The sequence below is a fragment of the Barbus barbus genome (assembly GCF_936440315.1).
Source record: "Barbus barbus genome assembly, chromosome: 11".
Classification (NCBI taxonomy): Eukaryota; Metazoa; Chordata; class Actinopteri; order Cypriniformes; family Cyprinidae; genus Barbus; species Barbus barbus.
In genome coordinates this window covers 13,671,691-13,693,884 of record NC_136739.1, presented here as the reverse complement: position 1 = coordinate 13,693,884, position 22,194 = coordinate 13,671,691, and the positions used below count along the sequence as shown (strand labels likewise).

Here is a 22,194-nt window from a genome sequence, read left to right as displayed (position 1 = left end):
CCATAGACAGCAATGTAACTACCACAGTCAAGAAAGATAGTAAAGACATTGTTAAAATAGTCCATGTTACATCAGTGGTTCAACCTTAATTTCATGAAGCTACAAGAATACTTTTTGTGTGCAAACAAAACAAAAAAATTCTAAAGTAATGACAATTTTTGGGTGAAATATCCCTTTAAATAGTCTAAGGAACTGATAGCAGGTGAGGATGTAATCAGTCCATGTATGGGGTTATTGGAAATGTAGTTCAGAGTGTAACCTCAGGCCTATGGTGGCGAGGCAGGAGAACTCTCAAAAGCAGCATTCATTACGGTTGCTACATATTCAAAAGAAGTACTCAGAGAGCATGCAATTTCAAATGCAGCCATAGTTTGTTTATATTCTGCTGGCTTAAATTCATCCCAGTCATTTTATACTTTATACTGACACCTACTGGCCTGGATGAATTCAGTTTGCCTATTAACTGCTTCAACTTCACTACAAGGCTGCTTGTTTATCTTTTGCTTTATCATATATGTTAAGTCTCTGCACGTAATAAAATGGATATCGCATTGACCGTCCTTTGTTTGTGCTGTGTATTTTTGTGTTTTGTCCTTGGTAATCGCAGACGCAGTTCATTTTATTACTCCAGCAGCGATTGCTTAACTGGACTTCTATTTTTCCGCTCAAACTCATTCTTTCGGGACCACTGGATAGCATACATGATCTATTCTATCAAAATCTGGAATTCATGGCTTCACAGGATCATGTTCTTTAGATCTACATTTATGTTTATGTTTTGATAAAAAGGCTTGCTGACTGGCTGAAGCCATATCTAAAGTGAATATTGAATTAATTATTATTAGTACTATTATTAATAACTTATAATAAAACCGGCCATGTGATGTCAACATCCATGAGGGGGGCAACCCACACAATGTATAAAACAGTTTTTTTTTAATACATCACATGATTGCAGATGTATCAAATGGTGCTGTTAACTTCTTTATATTTAAAATGTTTTAATTAGCAAAATTGCAACACAATACATAATCAAAATTACCTTTCCTAAAACGATCAGTTTCTCAAGTAAGGAAACTGCAGGTTGCACATGAAAGTTTGTGTATTTCTTTGATCACACTATCAAACAACTGACACAAACTCAAAGATACAAATCAGATACATTTTAAGAAGTGCTGTGTTTAGTTCAGGTAAACATATCAAATGGTCATGCAAATGTAAGCTGTGTCACATAGAGTCGCCTATTTATAAACATGCAAATTAAAGACGCAATCTGGACGGCAATCTGCTCACTGAGATCATACCCTGTTCTCAAGACATCATCTCTCAGCATTCAAAACCACTCAAGGCACATCATGAAAATATCCAAACACACCAAAGAAATTTTAGAACAACACTGATGGTCCCATATTTAAGTTCCAGAGTTGCCATATTTGATAAAGAGGAAGAAAGAGACCACATCTGAAATAAAAAAAGAGATCTCTTTATTTTTCATCTATTTCTCCTAGACACTTATGAGAATACAAGGAAATACAGATGGGGAGTTTCAACAAAGCTTTTGCTTCTCATATTTTTATATAAAAATGATCAAATGTTCCTACCATACAAATATCACAGAAATAGGTGGCTTGAGAAATCACGCCTGTGTCTGTGACAGGAAAACTAATGTTTAGCCAATCAGACAAGTTTGAGATACTTTCTTATTTTGGATGTTTGGCTTTTTTGACATATTTTACTAGTTCATATCTTTTGGGGCTGCAGTATTTTCTGCCTTAGCCTGTAAGGCACAGTAAAATTGTCTGAGGAGCTGAACAGTACAGATCGGTCAGATTTAGGTCTGCTGATCAGATTACAACTCTATTTTGGCCCCTTCCCTGTTGTCGACCGCCCCCTCTTCTCATCATTTAACTGTCAGCATGGCCACGCCAAATAAGGAAATATGAAATTGTACCATGTGGCGGTGATGAATCACGCTTGTAGTGATTTACTTTGTACAGATACCTTTGGTCAGGCCTGACTGATCACGGTTGAAAAATAACACGCAGAAAGCCTCTGAGCTGGCATTCTCCCTGTCACAGTTTGATCTGTCAATCTGTCAAATAAATAGGGCTTCAGGAAAGTAGTGAAAGGGGAGTAAATCCCTGTTTGCAGTAACACTGACATCTGCAACACTAAATTTGCACTGCACTGGCTTCATTCCAAACTAAAAGATGATAAAAATAAGACTCATTGGTATAGACTTGTGTGACGGGCTTGAATGAAAGATGTTTCCTCTAGCATATTATCATAATCATCACTGAACAAGTACTGGTTCTTTTCCATGTCAGCTCTATTACTAGAAAGATATCTCACGATCTTGTTTCAAATGCTTGGGCCTCTTGTAAGCAATTCTGGTAGATCCCAGGAATAGACTCGGAATCTAATAACTAGACAGCTCTGAGAAATCTTCTGGCTTCAAAATACGCTTTTTAACACAGGAAATAATTTGAACCCACAAGGATTCCTAAAAAGGGACTGTTTACACAGAGAAAAAAATCCAACCACAAGAATTATGCTGGTAACACAAAACCAGAAATTTTTCTGCCTAGAATAGCAGTCCCATCATCACTAAAAACATTAAACAACTTTATAGCTTACATATCAAGATTGTAGAGGAATTAATATTAGCGCTTTAAATAAAAATAAAAATGCAAGATGTACATTTCTTCTTTTGAACAATGCTAAATTTCTTGCCCCATAGATTTTCATTGTAAGTGCATAACTGTAAACACAGTTTACATAAAAAAACACGCACAAGGAACATGTCAAAAATAATTGTTAGTAGCAGAAACGGCAAAAGTTGTTTTGAATCTGGAAGATTTTTACCGAGCTGTATACGTATGACCGACCTGGGAAGTGCAGCTCAGTAATTACTTGAGGAGTACAGGAGGTCTTCTAACAAATAGCAGTAATTGCAGCTCACAGTATAGAGGCAGTCTGTTCTCCGCAGTACAAATATTCATATATAGACTATTCCAAAGGGTTCAGAAGTAAACAGTGTGATTCCCAGCAGGCCTCACCTCTATGTGTGACTCTGTTATCAAATTAATATCTATGTTTAACATCATTAAATTTCATCTGTAATGAAACTCCAACTTCTGCTATGGTAATTATGAGAACAGTTAAACATTTACTTTCATGAAGCCAATCATGGCTCAATCTAACAAATATGACCCAATCTAAGCTGTCAAACAAATAAATTATGGAACTTGCCACTTGTGCTACCACATTTACAGAGCCACTCATTTTAGTTTAGGATTTTTCCCTTTTGAAATGAAGATACAGGAAGAAAAGATGATACAGAATAAATTATCGCTGACCATAAAACTGCTTGAATTGGTTCACAATTCACTCTGAATCTATCAGAGAGTTTGGTTACGTTTCGTTTGTTCGGAGTGGTTTTTCAGTCAGGATATTTTATAACACACAGAACAAAAAGGGCACTAAGTGAAGTGGATATTTACCCTCAATCCATTAAAACTAAATCGCCTGTCACCCTCATGTTTGTCTTTGCCAGAAAGGAATAAGGCCTAGATGTGTTCAACACCTGCGTACTCTTGTAATGAAAACATTTGCAGATAAAGACTGCATTCACCTATGTCTCATAATTAAAGTACATTCATTTTACAACATATTCAGTAAACACCATTTAATATTTCTTTATTTTCTATATTCTCTTCAGACATATAAGATCAGGCCAAAGCTACAACTGCATCAAATAAGAGAACTGGTTTAGACTATTGAAGAGTCATATATGCTATAGCAGCATTTTTTGACAGCAGTGTCAAAAGAGCTGAGCGGCTGCTCTGGCAAGACCTGTCTCATTACACTGAGTAGCTTTCACAGGGTACGCCTTAACCTCTTAAGATTTATACAGATTTTCATCAACATGAGGAGATGCAGCTACTCTGTTGTCAGCTCTGACTTGAATGGTAGTAAAATGTTAGTTTGTTAACCAATTTTGGGGAAGAAATGAGGCTCTTTGTATAACAGAAAGCACTGAACAAATGAACCCGTTTGAGTCAATTAACTGAGGTATGAAATTACAGGTATGACTTACAGAATACTGTATAAGACAAGTATTCAGTACAGTGAAATGTAGTGCACTGCATGCTAGAGCTGCATGATATTGGAAAAAAAACTCACATTGTGATATTTTATTTTTCTGCCTTGAATAGCTTGAATAGCTCTATTGGGGGGGGGGGGGGGGGGGGTCAATGATTGGGGTGATTTTGTAGGTGATTTAATCAACATAGAAAATAAAATTACAAGCATAGATAGATATAATAGAACAAAGATACAAATGGAATAAACAGTGATTTATATTTTTCAGGTAAGTCTAAAGATCATTGCACACTGAGGCTACGTCCACACGAAGCCAGATCTCTCCCTATCCGATCTTTTTTTTTGCCTGAAATTCCGTAAACACGGAGTCGTCTCAGGAAATATCTGCGTCCACACGGAATCACTGAAACCGACTGAAAACGATGTAGTACACATGCTAGACCAATATGTGGCGCTGTAATTCTGCCACAGAGATACACAAAAAAACAGAGAAGAAGACTTGGACCATGTGCGTAAACCTTGCGCACTGAATACAAACCAACACACAAAGCAGAAGATTTTGCTTTAATAAAGCTAATGAGCTCAGTAGGTTCTGCAGCACGAACACAGGCACGTAGTCTGACATTGTTGTTGTTGTCGCTGTTATGTGACGTAGAGTCTGATTAGGGGCGAGGCGAGGGCTGATGACGTCATCGTTTCAGAAAATATACGGATTCGCCATCCACACGAAAACATGAAAACGGCGTTTTCAAATTTATCCACCCTGGGACCCGGTTTCAAAAATGATCGGTTTCACTCTTCGAAAACGCCGGATTCGTGTGGACGAAACGCCTATACGGTAAAAAATGTATGCGTATACAGCGAAACGCGTCTTCGTGTGGACGGGGCCTGAGTCAATTTTTTTTTTTTTTCGTATTCCCCATCCTTTCCTATCAAAATGCATGCTACGGATCCGAAAACGCAGAAAATCATACCTGATCCAAATTTGTTTTGACAGACGAAAGTATTTTTATTTTTTTTTTATTTCAGACGAGCATTTCTCGGACTCAGTGTGCAATGACCTTAACAGTATTCAGGTACAGAAATATAACATAGATATAGAATAATCAAATGTAAAATAACACTGCATAGTCTTCACTGTATAAATGTGTTACAGCTACAAAAGTGATTTTACTCTGTGTCTTGGTGTTTGATTAACATTCATGACACAGAAAGCAACAGGAACATCCATTTTCTTTCTCAATTGTTTACCTTCACCTAAGCCATAAACAACTGTGTTTACAAGGATACTTGCGGAGACAAGCATTTTGACATAGTTTCGCACATATGTGTTATTTCAGGAACAAATAGACACACGGTTGTGGCTAGAAGGGATACAGCTACGGCTGGAAAATAACAATAAAGTAAATTTGCTACCTATCACATTCTGTTTTATTAACGTCTACACCTTCACCTACCCCTTACAATAATCCAAACTGTACAGTAATTATTGTTGCTCAGCGTGACAAAAATGAGGCAATATTGAAGTGTGCATGCCCAGTAAGCCCTGGTGACCGTAGCTGTATCCCTTCTAGCCTAAACCTGTCTACACTGGACACGAGCGGTGAGGTGCGATGCGACAAAATACTACAGAACCCATTATAATCAGTGATGCTGTCTGACTACACTGGCTGAGGTGCGGTGCGGCATGACGCAACACGACAAATCCCCAAAAGTAAACTTTTGCCTCATTCTATTTATGATGCACTGACACAATGTTCAAATGATTTGCAGCAGTCGGTTTGTCACGTCCATTGAAGAAAGACTTTAGCTGTTGCTGTGCAGGGTGGTACCTATACTCAGAGAGTATGTGATTTCAGACGCAGCTAGATTCATTCAGTAAAGAATCAAGTGTCTCTTAATAAGCAAGTCATTTAATCAGTTTGTTCAAACAACAATTTATTCAACTGTGTGTTGTCTGGAGATTTGTTTTGCGCTTTGGTTTTGTTTGGTTATTTTTCACTGGCAGAACAAACTTGTGTCCAAAATGTGTACTCTATATTAACCTCTTTGTTATTGTACTTGAAAGCTGTATCACAATCCGAGTCATGCTGTTGGTCTGAATTTTAGCATGGATTTTTGACTTTGTTTAAATATGGCATAGTCTAATCTGTTTGTTCTCAAATGTAGAAAAAGCATTGTAACAAAATGCTTCAATCATCATTTTGTTTTTCAAAGGCCTTTTTTGCTCATATCATAGACTATAGCTCAAACAGAAGCAGTAGACTCAAAGGATGCACCAACTTTCCCTTTCCTGTTAGCACATAATTATCACAGCAACTGGATTACAGTTTTTGCTCCAGAGAATATGGTGACCTGGATTAATGACACGTGAAGCAATCTCCAGACCCCGCTGCGTCTAACCCACAAGGGCATGCTCAGCCCTGCACCTAATAAACATCCCATACCAATGAGGATGCACAGGTCTCGAGCAGGTCCCTCCAGGCTGTAAATCCAACAAATTTAGTTCCCGCTGCCCCATGCATGCTTACCTGCTAGGGCAGACAGATCTAGCAGAAAGGATCTGAACATGACAACAGCAGCCATCTAACAAGGGATGTGTGGAACATACAAGGAGGAACAGGAAGAAGAATTTAAAAGGTGACAAGAAAAAGCGCTTTGCTTCCTTGCGTAAGGTGGGTGATGCAGTCTCAGTATTGATTTGTGCCCATGCAGATGCTGACAGTAATTGTGTGTCTCTGTGTTGACTATAATGGATAAAATATCATGCAAAGAGTGTTATTGTGCCAAGAGGATGTCATCACTTTCTCTGTGTGAGTAATAATGGCCCATTAGTGCAGCTGCAGGTTACTCATTACTGTGATTGTCTGGGAAATGAGGAGCTTGTGAATCTATTTGTTCTCTAATTGTTGAGGGGGAACTGAGGACCTGGGCTGTTCGGAGCACTGAATGTTTGGCCTTCCATAAGAACAATGGGAGATTTTTCTAGGTCTCATTACATTAATGTGAAAACCCTAACCACAGAAGCCATGAAAACTTAACACACTATCAGGCACACGCGCGGATAGACTGTTTTAATATTGATGAGTTGATGTGTTAATACATAATGTGACTTTGTTCCACCATATGCAGAGGACAAATTTAGTAAAAACAAACAAAAAGTTTTTTTTTTCTAGATGCGTACAATTAAAGCACCAAACCCCATGTTTATACTTCAGTTTGTAACTCTTGCAACAGACAGGGGTAGAGTGCCTCTCAAAACCTGAATTGAGAATGCTATTTAAATTCCAGTTCAATTTCTAATTTTAAATTGAGGTGGCAACTGTGAGGCAAAATTGCAATTCAATTTGAACATAAAATATATTTACAATTATTTGAAATGTAAAGAAATTCATACAGTTCAACAAATTATACTAAAAAAAGATGTTTATAAAGATTTACAAACATTGAATGCCATAGAAATGTATTTTGTTTATTATGTTTCATCATATTTAATTAATTTAATGAAGACGTATTTCCAAAAAAGGAAAGCCAATTCAATTCAAACTCATTAATTCAAACAAATACATTTTTTCTCAATTCTGCTACAGACACTAATGACAGGCTATTATTTTTTGAATCAATCGAAATTATGGTTTTGTCTGCTGAGGGAGGGGCTCAAGTCATATCTAAGGTTCTTACATAAGGAATCATAAAATGCCAAAATGGACTCTCTCTCTCAATAATATGCGCTGAAACTTTATAAAATGCATTTTGACCTTTATTCCAGTAAGCAACAAAACTATGAAATCAGTGTTGGGCAGAAGAACAGAACATGGTTTTAATGCTTTTGTGTTCCTAATTATGGACTAGCTGTCTTAGTGTTTTTTGTTTTTAACTGCAAACTAAGAGACTGTTTCTGTAAACATGTGCAGATCGTTTGCTGTGCCTTTAATCTCAGAACCTGTGTGCAGTTGGCTTAGTTAATTGCATCTCATTTCAGCAGATTGCACATTCGTGACTGCCCAGAAACTCCATTTGGTTATAATGCCAGGGGACTTAGCAAATTTAATTAGTGCTAAAATAAAAAGAGGCAGAGAGAGGTCCTGAAGAGAGGCAGAGCTATGAAAGAATGAGAAAGGAAGGTGAAAAGAACGAGTCAGGGTTTTTTCCAAATCAGGGGGTTTTATCATCTGAACAACATAATTTAAATTGATGTGACGCCTATGGGTATAAAATACATGAGGACTGCATGCTTTACACAACCCATTTTACTTACGTAATAGGTCGTATTTCTGCGTGAAATAGAATATTTCATGTGGAGAAAATTGGATGGGACTTGATCAGACGAGGCCTTGGCACACATCCTCAGTGAAGACCTCGCTGACTGGACAAGCCCTTACTGAGCCTGGTTTCTTCCAAGGTTTCTGTCACCTGATGGAGTTCGGGTTTCTTGCCACTGTCACCTTTGACTTGCTTATTTGGGCTCTAAAAAAACACTTAATATGTATTATTATTATTGACTTGATGGCAAAAATAAAAGTGGTCAATGTTGTTTTAAACCTGCTCAGTTAGATTCTCTAACTGTTGCTTTGTTTTGACAGTTTTGACCTGCAAGAGAAATGCATGACCGTAGAAGAAGACAAACCACCCAGAATAAGAGACACAAGAAGAGAAGCCTCCCTGAAGAGATCACTTCAACTCTCTCTTTTCATCGACAGGCAGTGTCTGTTGATCTGCTCTGACATGCTCTGACGGCTCCTTTCCAGGTCCTAATGTGTCCGCACTCTTCGTGCCAGGCTAAAAAGGCCACACCATGCCTGAGAAACCTCGCTGCTACATTACCAGCCCACCATCGGCAAGAACTACTTCTGCATGCTCACAATAAGAAACAAAAAAACGCACAATTCTTTTGCGCTACTGCACTAATCTGGATTATTAGATTATGGAATAATGTGAGTGCTGTAAATTTTAAGTGGCCTTTAAACACAGGAAAAAATGAGGATCGTATGTCCGTGAAAAGCCTCCTCCACACACAGAGTGATCCATCTTAACCGAAATGAACAGAGTTGGGTATCAGAATGAAATTTTCATACAGTCACCACTTAGCACATGCGGTTCAGAGAGCAAAAGCGCCTGTTGTCAGAAGAGATTTATTTGCGTCTCCTGGTGTATCTTTAGAGAAGCAATGCGAAGCAGCATTTTGAAAGCACAGAGAGAGCAAGAGATGGAATTATGTTTCAGTTGGGCTTCGGTTCTCTGCCACATACAGAGAGATCGAACGAGTTGGCTGATTCTGCAGAGATTAATCATATAACTGGTCTTGCAGTTTTGGGGTACGAGTGTGAATTTCTCCTCACCCAATAAATGTCTCCTCTCTGAAACTTCCTTCAAGGCAACATTTTTTTAAAAAGGCATTTTTTACAGCTGTTCCTCAAAGTCAGTATTATTAAGTATTAATATTTTCTTTCATTACAATACATGTAGGCCGAGCAACTAATTAACTTGATATTTGCTTGGCAACTGTTAAAATGAGCGATTGCCAAAACTAAGTTTTTCATGATAACAGAGCAGAACAGATATGGACACAGCCAGTTGTGTAAAACAGAATTCATGGACTAGCATTAGATCAGCAAGTAGCTGAGGATGACGACAAAGTTATTTTATATACTATTTACGAGAACAGCATTTGCAGGCACTAAAAACACATATGTCTTTTATTCGCAGGCACTTATAAAAGTGAAAGTCTGCATATTTTCGCCATATTAAGCCATCATTATACTTAGTAAACAACTAAAATAACTTTTTAATAGCTTGCTTGTCCAGACTGGCACTGTCAGATTTATAGATGGAAATGCTCGACGGCTCGGCTCGGCTTTATGATACCTCATTTAAAGTTCATTACAGCGCAGGCTCTCAGTCATTTAAACGGGAATGCAGAATCTGAGTAAGAGAGCTATGGTCACAGAGACTGTAGAAAATAGCATTATAGGCTTGACATTTAGTCATTTTGACTGGCTATCTCTTTGTTGTGCATTTTAATGTGTTTGCCATAAACCATGTTGGGTGATAAGTTAATAATATCACTGCCACATTAATAATATCACTGAGTGACACAGAGAGGCCACAGGCAAAGAAAACCTCCAATTATACTGTCTTTTCTGACAGGGTAAATATAACTATTTAAAATCATGTGATTCATCAAGTAGATTCATCTTTACAGGTAGAGAAGACTAATGATGGACTAAAATGCCTTCTAAATAGTGAAAAAAGCATTACAGATAGGAGTAAGTGCATATACTGGATGACTCAGAGTCTGGAACATTTGGAACCTACATTTCACTGCTGGTTATACCCTGTATAATTGTGTATGTGACAAATAAAAATCTTGAACTTGAAAACATAAAGGGACAACTAAATTCATAATGCACATCTCTTTTGGAGAAACTGCATTCTACATCACAAAATGGAGTGATTGATTAGCTTCTGTGTTTAAAATCATTTCTCATTCAACTGGTCCAAACTTAGCAGGATCAGTTCAATTTGCCAGAGGAAATATATTACCTTTAAGTAATTAATTTCAGGGGTGCAAAAGTGGTTGGCACAGATTTTGGCTTAGTTTGCATGTGAACGCTTCAAATGAACTCAGACCCCATTAAATTAAACTGGATGGAGATCTCTGAAGAGGGTCTGAGTGCATTGTGAACACAAAACTTTATTATTTCACACTAATAGTCACTAACAATAATTTTAGAAGTAAAATAATACCTCTTAACAAAATGGACAAAAATAAGGCCTGATTCTACTTTTTAAGTACACTGTGAGTTTAAACAGAACTGGTTTCACTTTTTAGTTAAGGAGGTCTGAGTGCACTCAAAATATCCTCACTACATTGCTTAAGGGCTTAAAGTTGAGGTAAAAGTGAAGAAATTACAACTTGACTATGGTAGCCCCTACACTGTAAAAAAAAAAAAAAAGAGATTTTCTAAGTTGTAAATTAAGATTTTTTGGAGTACATTTTACAAAAAATTGAAGTCTTTCTTCAAAATGTCACGTTTAATTGAATGAAATGAAATTTTAATTTAAAATGTAATAGCAATTTCTAAGTAAAAATTTTTATAGCCTATACATCAAATTTTTCAGTGTATTTTTTTTAAATAATAATTATAGTTGTTGTAGTAGCAGGATTAGTATTCTTATTAATGAGATCTAAGACCACTTTTCTAAGAGTGTGAATGCAATTTTGGCCGACTCAAAGTGGTCTGAGTGGACTCGTGTGAAAACACCCTCAGCCTACATTTTACACTTCATCATTACCTTCATTAGAGGCAACAGAGCGGCAAATGAATTCTCCGAATTAGTTTATGAGAGAGAGGGAGGCGCCTTACCTCTTGCGCTTTGGAGACTGCCTTTTGTCCATTATCACAGGCACGCAGTTGGTCAGTTCCGTCCAGTCCGCGTGCAAACCGCAACTCCAGCCCGTGGAGAACCTCGAGAAGAGCCAGGACTCCTGCTTACCGGGTCGGTGGCAAGTGCATTTCTTCTGTCCCGCTTTGCAGTCGCACGGCTGCTCCAAGCGAATATTCCTGACCAGGTGCCTGCCAAAGGTGGTCCCGCCTGTCTTCTGAATGTGCAGAAACACAATCACATCATCTCCCTTGATGTTAAAATCGACGTCGCGTGTCAGATCGCGCTCCGTGAAGTTGAATTTGGACGCACATTTAGGTGGGCTGTCTTCCTCTGGGTCATCGGTGGTCGGGTCTGGAGTGGACGGGGGACCGATCCTAACGAGTTTGTCTCCTGTCCTAAAATGGCAAGCCTGACCGCCTGCCGGACAAATATACTGGTACCCAATCATGACAAAAAGAATGGCTAAAATTGGGATGAAAATCCATTTGTTGGGTTTATCATTCATTTTAACACAAGGAAATTCTTCATGCAGTTAGTGTGAATCATGATCTCCTCTCCAGGTCTTCTTCCAGGACGCTCGTGTGGGATCCAGCCCAAAAAACCCATGCCACATGTTGATATGGTAAAAAAAGAAGTGCAAAAGTGTGACATCCAAGTCTTCACATCAAACTTGTTCTCTCACAAAGTTGTAAAGAAAGTGTAAGTCACCAAACAAAATGCATAACCATATGCTGTGTAAGAACCGAACATCGTGGTAAAATAAAGTGTAAGTCTTCAAAATACAAACGTCTGCTAGTTGTGTTCAGATGAAACGGTTTGAAGTGCCTCGTTGGTCTGTTTTATTCTGCGGAATGTCTGCGCACTCGCGATGAGACTGTCCTCTCCATCCATCCCGCGACGCGCATCAGCCTGATGATGCGAATGATGTCAAAGAGACGCGAGCGCTGTCGCACCGGTATAGCACGAACTCTTTCGTAGCAGCACGCAAACAATTTCATCTGCACCTGGTCCCAGTCCAGTGCTCTGCTATATTCAGCAATAAAGTCTTGCCACTACTGAGAGAATTCACTGTGTGCATGTTATTATTTTCTTCACAGATCTTTGCACTGTGCAATCTTTGTGCAGTATCACTTTGTGGAAAATCTTATAAAGGAATGCTAAGGGAAGATTAACATGATTTGGAGCCAATTCTAATTGGTTGAGAAGCCTGATGGCTTATTGGAAATTCGTTTAGGGTTTTTTTGTTTGTTTGTTTGTTTTTTTATGCCGCTCATTTTATGTATGTTCTACCTCATATACTTATTCTTTGTTTTTATTATACCAGGCAATAAACTCTGCATGTGCATCTCAGCTGTCAAATTAGATATTAGTTCTATATCTTTGAAGACTAATGTCATAGTTCAGACTGAGACTAGTTTTATCAGAATCAGAATCAGAATGCGCTTTATTGGCCAGGTATGTTTGCACATACAAGGAATTTGTTGTAGTGACAGAAGCTCCACAGTGCAACAGAAAGACAGCAACACAGGACACAGATCATAAAAGAATAACAACAATTAACCAAAAGGCAATGTACAAAGCTGCAAAAACACAATATATAATATAGACAACTATGTATGTACAGGTCAAGTATGTGCAAATTAGAAATGAGAAAATAAAAATAAAATTAATGAGTGTGGTGAATGGATAGTGTATTATAATTGTGTGTTCCACGTTTATTGTTGAGTGTTCATGAGATGGATTGCCTGAGTGAAGAAACTGTTTCTGTGTCTGGTCGTTCTGGTGCACAGAGCTCTGTAGCGTCGACCAGACAGTAACCGTTCAAAGAGGGAGTGTGCTGGGTGTGAGGGGTCCAGGGTGATTTTGCCAGCCCTTTTGCTCACACTGGATAAGTACAGTTCTTGGAGAGTGGGGAGGGTTGTACCAATGATTCGCTCAGCAGTCCGGACTACCTTCTGTAGTCTTCTGAGGTCAGATTTGGTAGCTGAGCTGAACCAGACAGTTATAGAAGTGCAGAGGATGGATTCAATGATGGCAGAGTAGAACTGTTTCAGTAAGTCCTGTGGCAGATTGAACTTCCTCAGCTAGCGAAGAAAGTACAACCTCTGCTGGGCCTTCCTGACAATGGAGTCTATGTGAATATCCCACTTCAGGTCCTGAGAGATGGTGCTGCCCAGGAATCTGAACGACTCCACTGCAGTCACGGTGCTGTTCATGATGGTGAGTGGGGGGAGAGCAGGGGGGTTTCTCCTGAAGTCCACTATCATCTCCAAAATTTTGAGCGTGTTGAGCTCCAGGTTGTTAAGACTGCACCAGACAGCCAGCTCCTTAACCTCCTGTCTGTAAGCAGACTCGTCACCGTCCTGGATGAGGCCGATCAGTGTGGTGTCGTCTGCGAACTTCAGGAGCTTGACAGAGGGGTCTTTAGATGTGCAGTCATTAGTGTACAGAGAGAAGAGCAGTGGGGAGAGAACGCAGCCCTGAGGAGCTCCAGTGCTGATGATGCAGGTGCTGGATGTGAATTTACCAAGCTTTACTAGCTGCTGTAAATTCACTTAATATTGAATATTATACTTATTATCACTTTTATCACTTATTAATATTATCACTTAATAAGAATATTATACTTAATATTCTTGCTTTTTGTTTTTAACTTTTTGTAATGCCAATAATCAGCCGAGCTAGCCTATTAACTGGACATTGATTCTTTATACATCATCCTAGAAATGTCTCTCTTTTTTCAGTTATAGACCTAAATCAAAATCTAATTATTTTTCTTTCACGCAGCATGTAAATAAACTGTCAATTTTATTTAACCTGGCTACATACAAAAACAAACATATGCATTTTCTCAAATTCACTATGCGGTGCTTTGTAGTCGAAAAACATCTCTTTTTACTTGTAAATGATTAATGCAATAGGCGGTTTGTATTTTTACATACGGGTTTAACCATTTGCTTCAGCTTTTGACAGATATGTATTTGTCATACTCTGTCAATATTCACTTTTCTCTTATGCAGTAAATTCTCTGGATATTTTAACCTATTTCTATGAAGTAATTATTTTCCAGGAATGTATCATATCTTAAATAAGTAACCTATTATTAATATAAATTTCTAATGCATATCCAATGGAGTAAATCATTTAACATAAAGTCACGATTTCTGAAGAGCATAGCAACATAAAATATAGTTATATTTATTATGTTAATCTAAAATATCAGTCACAATCTCTTTAATATATGAATGTTAACAATATTAAATAAACTCTTTAATTCAATTAGGCCTATGTACACAATAGCCTACATGTAAATATGTCTATTTCACCTTTAGGTCAGCAATCCCAAATTGTATAGGCCTATAGTAAAAAACAAGCAAAATTAATTAAAAAAATTACAAATTTTGCCCTCTAAAAATAACTTGATTCCCCCTCTCCATAATTATAGGCTACAAAACAACTCATATATCTGAAAATAGTAGCCAAATGTGTGATTTGTTTAAACAGAAATGAATGGGAAGTAATTTGTAGCTACAATATTTTGATTTCGTATCAATATTTTAGATTTTATAGATGAATCAAACTGGGAAACCCCGCCGTGTGTTCATGCAGGAGCCCTACTGCATCAATTACATTAGTTGTCCATGAAAATGCCTGAACAACGTCCTCCTGCGTACAACTCACAAAATATGTTAATGCTGAAAGATATTTCGCTGCCATTACTAAGCTGAACTTTATCTAAAATACTCGGCTTACAAGCCACTAAAATGCTGACGCTTTTTGCTAAAGTGGAAACAATGTATCGCTTTCCCATGTGTGGAACAGGGAATTAAGGATGCAGGACCCTTCAATGGCGGCGTCCTGTGAAACCGGGTAACACAGAGGCTCAGCGTCCGATGATTTAGGTGTTTTTAAAACATATTCATAGTCTATATCACAGAGTCAGGTCACGGTTTATTGCTGTTGAATATTATATATTATTGTTGTTGCTCCGGAAAGAAATGCTGATAGCGGTTGAACAGTTTGTGCTGGATGTCTTTTATCCCTTTTCCCATCTTATTGCTTCTTCATTCATAAGAATGACCAATCACAATCATAGTCTGTTTCATATGATTTGCATAAAGTTTATGTAGCGTGACAGAAATTGATACAAAAAAAATTAGCAATTATGTAGCAGCTAATCGACACATAACGTTACATTGTAGCTACGTGGCGTTTTACTGGACAGTTTTGTCTTACCTTTCCTTGTTTCACCGATACAGTAACTTTATTGAAAAAATTATTCACATTTCCAAGTTTTTGCTCGGGAGAATATGGAAGTTATTTTCTGTTGAGTCATTTTATTGTCACGTTATTGTCCTAGAATAAGATACATTTCATTTAACAATCATTGAGCCTATAGTGTATCGTCTCAATGGAATAAGTCGTTTCAGTGGGAACCTGCTGTTTATTGACAATGATTTGAAAATAATATTTTGTGTGATATAGAAAATACTATGACAAGAAAAAAGGCCTATCTGTATGTAAAATTTGGGCTATACTTTTAATATGATTGCAATTCTGAAGCACAAAACAATTAATAGGAGCTTTTTAATGACATGTCCATGTGTTATCTGATGTATGAAAACATCAATTAAAAACAAATATATATATTTTCTTTTTTTTTTGGCAATTTTTAGCCATTTTATAAATGCATGCATTGCAAATGAGCAGCAACATTTCTTAATTATTACAATTACAATAGTGTTATCTTGTATGTTCTTTTAGCAGTGTCGGATCATGAGGGTGGTCTTTGTTGTGCTGGTCTTGCTGAGGGTCCAGTATGTGCACACAGCATCTAAAGGAGTCGTTGCCAGTCTTCAGGCTAAATGGTCCATGACCCCTCTCCTGCTGGAAACAAGGTGGGCTGGAGTATTTATTATTCTCCTGTAGTTCATTATTTCAATTGGCTACCCTTCATATTTAAATAACCGACTTGCGTGCATAAAAATGATTGTTTATTTGTACATATTAAACTTTTTTAAATATCAAGTATTTAGGTTAAAATGTATATAATGCATATTGAATGTTTTAGCTGCTTCAACTAGTTACCATTTCTTTAGTTGTTCACAATTTAGACAGAGTTTCATGCTGTCCTACAGTGTGATACAGTGCAGATATCTCATGTGGACTCCAATGTGAAATTATAGAAAATGTAGACGTTATTATAATTATTCAAAAATTAATTTGATTTCAAAAAAGTTGAAATATTGCCTTTCATATGTCTTCTGGCAGCAGATTTAAATTTGCTGCCTTAATAGCCTTGAATTTGTTAACACATAAACTTTTCTTTTACCGTGATCTCTTTAGAGCGAAACTTTGAGTTATTTTTATTTATTTTTTTTACTGTTTGTATGCAGTACTGAGTTTCATGTTTGTCTTATGTATCTGTTGTTTTGTAAACCTATTTTTTCTGCAGTGAGTTCATCAGCGAGGATGGTGAAGAGAAGTTTTGGCAGTTTGTCGATACTGTGAAGGAGTTAACTGTTTACAAAAACGGAGGTAATTACTGACATTTCATCGTTTCTGCTTTGATTCCTAATTCATTAAGTGGTATGTAAGATTGTGTTTGGTGAAACTACACATTAATTGGAAAATATACAGAGACCGATATTTACTTCCCTGTCTTTAGAGTCTGTCAGGTCATATTATAACCTGGTCGTCAAGAAGGCTGGACAGTTTTTGACAGATCTTCAGGTCAACCTGCTGAAGCTGTCTCTGTCTCTCAGGGCTTACTCACCGGCTGTCCATGCTTTCCAACAAGTGATTCCTTTTCTGTTTATCATGATAATGATTCCATACAAAACCAAAAGCTTGACACTTCTGGTTTAGTAAAGTATACTATCAATAACATATGTACATAAGTCTTTTTTATATAAATGTGAAGCTTTTTAAAATATTTGTCTATTTGAAATGACTGCTACAATGTGGTTTACCCCATAGATGTATTGTTAACCGTTTCTTCTCAATCTATAGATAGCAAGTGATGAACCTCCTCCTGATGGCTGCGCTGCTTTCGTGGTTGTTCACGGTCAAAATGCCTGCAGCACCAAGGATATGAAGAAGCTCTTGAAGACTGCAGCAGGCAGGTAATACTAACCAACAATATACTGTATTCCAAAATATTTGGGGAAAATTTTTGTCTATACATGGTTTTATGTCAAAATCAAGTGGTTTCTCATAAGCTTTCTAATATGTGTCCTATGCAGGCCAAGACCTTACCTATACAAGTCTGATCACCAGTACCCCGGAGTCAATGGGACAGACCTGCCTGTAGCTGTTCTTTATGCTGAAATCGGCACAAAGGAGTTCAATACTTTTCATAAGGTTCTGTCAGAGCGGGCACAGGAGGGCAAACTCGTCTATGTGCTACGACACTTTGTGTCTGTGAGTATTAGAAGTGTAAGGTAATATGTAATGTAAAGGGAAACAGGTCAATTTAGCTCCAAGGGAATCATTTATGATTTTATAGGGAATTTGAACAGAATCACTGTTTTACGGCTGATCACTGAGTCGGCCAGCGATTCACTGAACGAGCCGTATAACATCAACTCTGCACTGGATATTAAAGTCCAAAATATAGTGAAAACACTATTAACTAGCACAGTAACAAGATCAGCGGTTTAAGACATTAACTTGTAAGCACAAAACACAAGATACTTCTCTTTTCAATATAAATAAGACTTTATTGATATAAACCTAAGACATAAACTAATCTAACACGTGAACACACGCATTCACACATTCACACATTGTAGAAAGAGAGAGAGTGAGGAAAGGATGAGTCCCAAGAAATCCCAAGTTTATAGCAATTTGTGCAATTGCATAGACCTGAACAACCATCAATCACTTATTTAACCCTCGCATTGAGTTTTTCAATGACGCTAAAATTTATATTAAATGCACCAGCTTAGTTAGAATCTGGAGGTTACTTGCGTTGCCTTTTTGTTAAGGGATTCCCTTTTGGGTTGTCTTTGCAGAAAAGGGGTTTCCCAAGGTTGCTGATTGGTTGGAAGTTCAGTAGTTGTTGAAGTGATGTCTTGGGAAGCCAATGGTTGGACGTTGGCTGAAGATGTGGTGTTGGTCTGGTTGAAGTTTGAGGCGGGTGCAGTCGGAGCTGGGCTTCGCGGCAAAATTAACTTAACAAAACTCTCAACGGAAAGAAAATAAACTAAAGTAAAAGAATAAAATGATGTAACGAGACTAGGTGGTTTTTCTTTTCATCGTTTTCTTTTCATCATGGATCTTTTCAATTAGATCCTATCCTGGCTCAGGGTGTTGCTTTGTTTCTCCACCCAACCAATAAATCAACATGTCGTGGTCAGTCACATTGTCCGAATTTTACACGCTCTTGTAGAATATAATTTTGGACATGATTTCTATAACCAGAATATGATACATTTGACAGAATTGATTGGAAGAAACGTTTAAAGCATGATTTTTCAAACTCATACATACCAAACACGAATATAAATTTTTAATGTCATTCAGTAGTTATTAATAAGACATACATAATATGTGATTAAAACATGATAGTCTAATGTCTGGGTTACATGCATAATATGGAGTTATGCATAGAAATCATTAGTTGCTCATAAGTCCTTTTAGGATGATTTTTGGTGCATATGGAAAAAAACTGTCTCTGTGAAGTTCTGTGTAAGATAGGGACATGTTCTGTGAACAAAGGAATTTCAGTCTGGTCTGTATCTTCTATGTGGGGGAAAAGTCAATCTAAGGAAGCTCATGATTTCTATCGTGGAACACATGTGATGGCCTTCTCTTTGACCATCAGTCTTGATTACTTGCCCCAAATTTGACAGGCTCCTCCTTGAGTTGGAATTATCAATAAGTGTTCCTTTTGTTTTAATCCGATTTATGACGTCCTGTTGCCCTGGGGCCTCTCTGTGGAATTTGCTCTTTTGGTGGTTCTAAAACCAATCTGATCGATTCTTCGATTCTTAAATGGTCTGATTCGCTCTGATATCCTACAGAAGTGTAATTTCATCATGATTTAATGTTTTATATAGTTTATGAAATGATTAGAGTCTATGTTATATAGTAAATACCTGTTGCCCCACATACTGATTTCTCACCACAGGAGCCAAAAAATGAAAAGATGCTGCTGTCTGGATATGGTGTTGAACTGGCAATTAAAAGCACTGAGTACAAAGCTGTTGACGACACACAAGTTAAAGGTATCATACAATGTCAATTTGCCGTTTGTGTAACAAAAGAGTTAAAGTAATAAATGACAGAACTCGATAACAGTTTTATTATAATAATCAGTTTTAGCTTGACAAACTGCACTACTCTTCAAATGTTTGAGGTCAGTAAGACGTTTTGGAAGAAATTAATATACTTTTATTCAGCAAGGCACATTAAATTAATCAGAAGTGACAGTAAAGTATTTTGCATTGTTACAAAATATTTGTATTTCATATACAGTAAAAGCTATTCTTTTGAACTTTCTATTCATCAAAGAATCCTGAAAAATCTATCACAGTTTCCACAAAAGTTTAAGCAGCGCAATTGTTAAGTGATAATTCACAAAATGTTTGAGTACCAGATATTAGTATATTAGAATAATTTCTGATTTGATGAAATAACTAGAACCTTGATGAATATAAAAGACATCTTTTAAAAAAGTAAAAAAAAAAAAAAAAAAAGTAAAATTATACCAACCCCAAATTTTGAACTGTAGTGTAGTTTCAAAGTAGATAAACTACAGTCCAAAATTAGTAGTAGAGAAACTACTTATTGGTTCCATATAAACAGAAGTAGGTAATGATATTGAAACAAATCATTTGAAAAAGACATGACCTGAATTTGTTTACAGAATCCAAATCAGTCACCACTGAAAATGAGGATGAAAATGATGAAGTCCAAGGATTTCTTTTTGGCAAATTAAAGTGAGCTCTCTGAATTTTTTCTCTTTCTTATACAGTTTATATCTATGCATAGAGTAGATAAAAATGAATGTCTTCTGCACATTACAGTATGTGAAACAGTGTCTCAATATGTCCTTTTCACCTCAAGAAAGTCTCACCCAGAGCTTCAGGAGGAACTTAGAGAGCTGAGGAAACATCTACTGGAGAGCACCAATGACATGACTCCTCTCAAAGTGTGGGAGCTCCAAGGTGGGCAGGCTGCTGTTATTGATGGTCCTCTCTTACGGTGTTCTGGTCTCGGTGCTGCGTCACCCACATGGTTCCTGGAGAGAACTGTCCACTTGATGAATTGGGAAGCAGTGGAAAGGTTGCAGTTTGTACCATTTGCTTGCTGCAGCGATCTGTCCTATTCCTGTTCAGACTTCTGAACAGATGCTCATGTTCACAACCAAGTTCAATTTTTCACTGTGAGACCTGGAGCAAAGTGGCTAAATAGTCAGTCATTGTTTTCCAAACCATAATGTATCCTATTATAATTATTATAATAATGAATCTATTATAATAGATATATTATAATAACAAATCAAGAATTGCTGTATTTAAGATGAATGCATTAAGGAGTGCTAGGGCATATGTCCACATTTGCTCTATATATTTACTTAAATTTCTTATATACTTATGTATACTAAAATATATGACTTAAATTTCAAAATGTTCATCACAAAAACTGTTTTATGAAATACTTTTATGATATTTTTTATGATACCCTTTCATCATGAAACTAGAAAGCTCTTGTCCCTGTTCAGTGTAATTGCATAGACGTGAATAGATTCTTCAAAATGATCTTGTTTGTGTACAAGTAAATCATGACAAAGTTGAATCCAACTGTTCGTTTAATTACAAAATTTTAGATTTATATTTTAAGTATGTATAGTTTTAACTAACTCTTGCATTGCAGGCATTCTTCAAGGAATATTGGCTCTTTTAAAAAAGATTTTGAAATGCCTTTTTCTGTCTTTCCAATAGACCTCAGTTTCCAGGCGGCATCTTGGATCATGACTGTGCCAAAGTTTGATTCTCTCAAATTGATGCAAGACCTCAGCCAAAACTTCCCAAGCAGAGCCAGGTAAAAAGTCTGAAATTCAGTCTTGGTTTCTCTAATCCTAGACAGAAATAATTACCTTTGTTACAACTCTCTTCAGAACTCAAAAAGAAAAAAGGAAAGATTTAAACAAATGTTGCCTTTTAAAAGGTTCATCCTAATAAAATCCTTATTAAGTCCAATAATCAAAATAAAATCATTTAAATTTTAAAAATGTTGAGAACAGGAATATTTGTAACAGTTATTGTTGTAGAATATTCCACTATGCATTTTTGCATGTATTAACGGCACAGAATGCATGCATATGCATTATGTGTAGGTCATTTTTAATATGTGACTGTGACTTTTCTCCACTGCTGCTCAAGACAGCTTTATGTGCAGTGTTCAGAATTTGCTGAGTCAGAGTTGCTGTGGTTTACAGTTTGTCAGCATAGCCGATATGGCGTCTAAGAGGGAACAGGTTTTCTGAGATTAAAATGAGTTTTTATGACTGTTCTGGGATGTTGGCAAGAGCTGGTACTGACTGTACATGTTTTACTGTCCCCACAGATCACTGACAAGAGTGGCCGTAAACCAAGACATGAGGAAAGAAATAGAAGACAATCAAAAGGTAAGGTTTTATAAACAACTTTTCTGATGAGCACTGTAATAAAAAAAAAGTTTCAAGTGCAGCCA

General features: G+C 37.1%; 2 protein-coding genes across 2 annotated transcripts in view; one reads left to right on the top strand and one right to left on the bottom strand.

Moving 5' to 3' along the window:
• LOC306877189 (heparan-sulfate 6-O-sulfotransferase 3-B-like) overlaps positions 1-11,998 on the bottom strand; it is a gene marked incomplete at both ends in the record, with an annotated part of 117,564 nt that extends 105,566 nt beyond the window's left edge. Inside the window, one exon of the mRNA XM_079428774.1 lies at positions 11,472-11,998. Within this exon, the coding sequence (XP_079284900.1) occupies positions 11,472-11,998 (527 nt within the window). The remainder of the gene's footprint in view (positions 1-11,471) is intronic.
• A 3,333-nt stretch (positions 11,999-15,331) lies between these two features.
• LOC306877186 (UDP-glucose:glycoprotein glucosyltransferase 2-like) overlaps positions 15,332-22,194 on the top strand; it is a 33,599-nt gene continuing 26,736 nt past the window's right edge. The window contains exons 1-11 of the mRNA XM_079428771.1: positions 15,332-15,395; positions 16,261-16,391; positions 16,949-17,031; positions 17,162-17,292; positions 17,506-17,618; positions 17,739-17,916; positions 19,628-19,724; positions 20,366-20,438; positions 20,566-20,666; positions 21,444-21,543; positions 22,069-22,129. Of these exons, the coding sequence (XP_079284897.1) occupies positions 16,270-16,391; positions 16,949-17,031; positions 17,162-17,292; positions 17,506-17,618; positions 17,739-17,916; positions 19,628-19,724; positions 20,366-20,438; positions 20,566-20,666; positions 21,444-21,543; positions 22,069-22,129 (1,059 nt within the window). The 5' untranslated portion in view covers positions 15,332-15,395; positions 16,261-16,269. The remainder of the gene's footprint in view (positions 15,396-16,260; positions 16,392-16,948; positions 17,032-17,161; positions 17,293-17,505; positions 17,619-17,738; positions 17,917-19,627; positions 19,725-20,365; positions 20,439-20,565; positions 20,667-21,443; positions 21,544-22,068; positions 22,130-22,194) is intronic.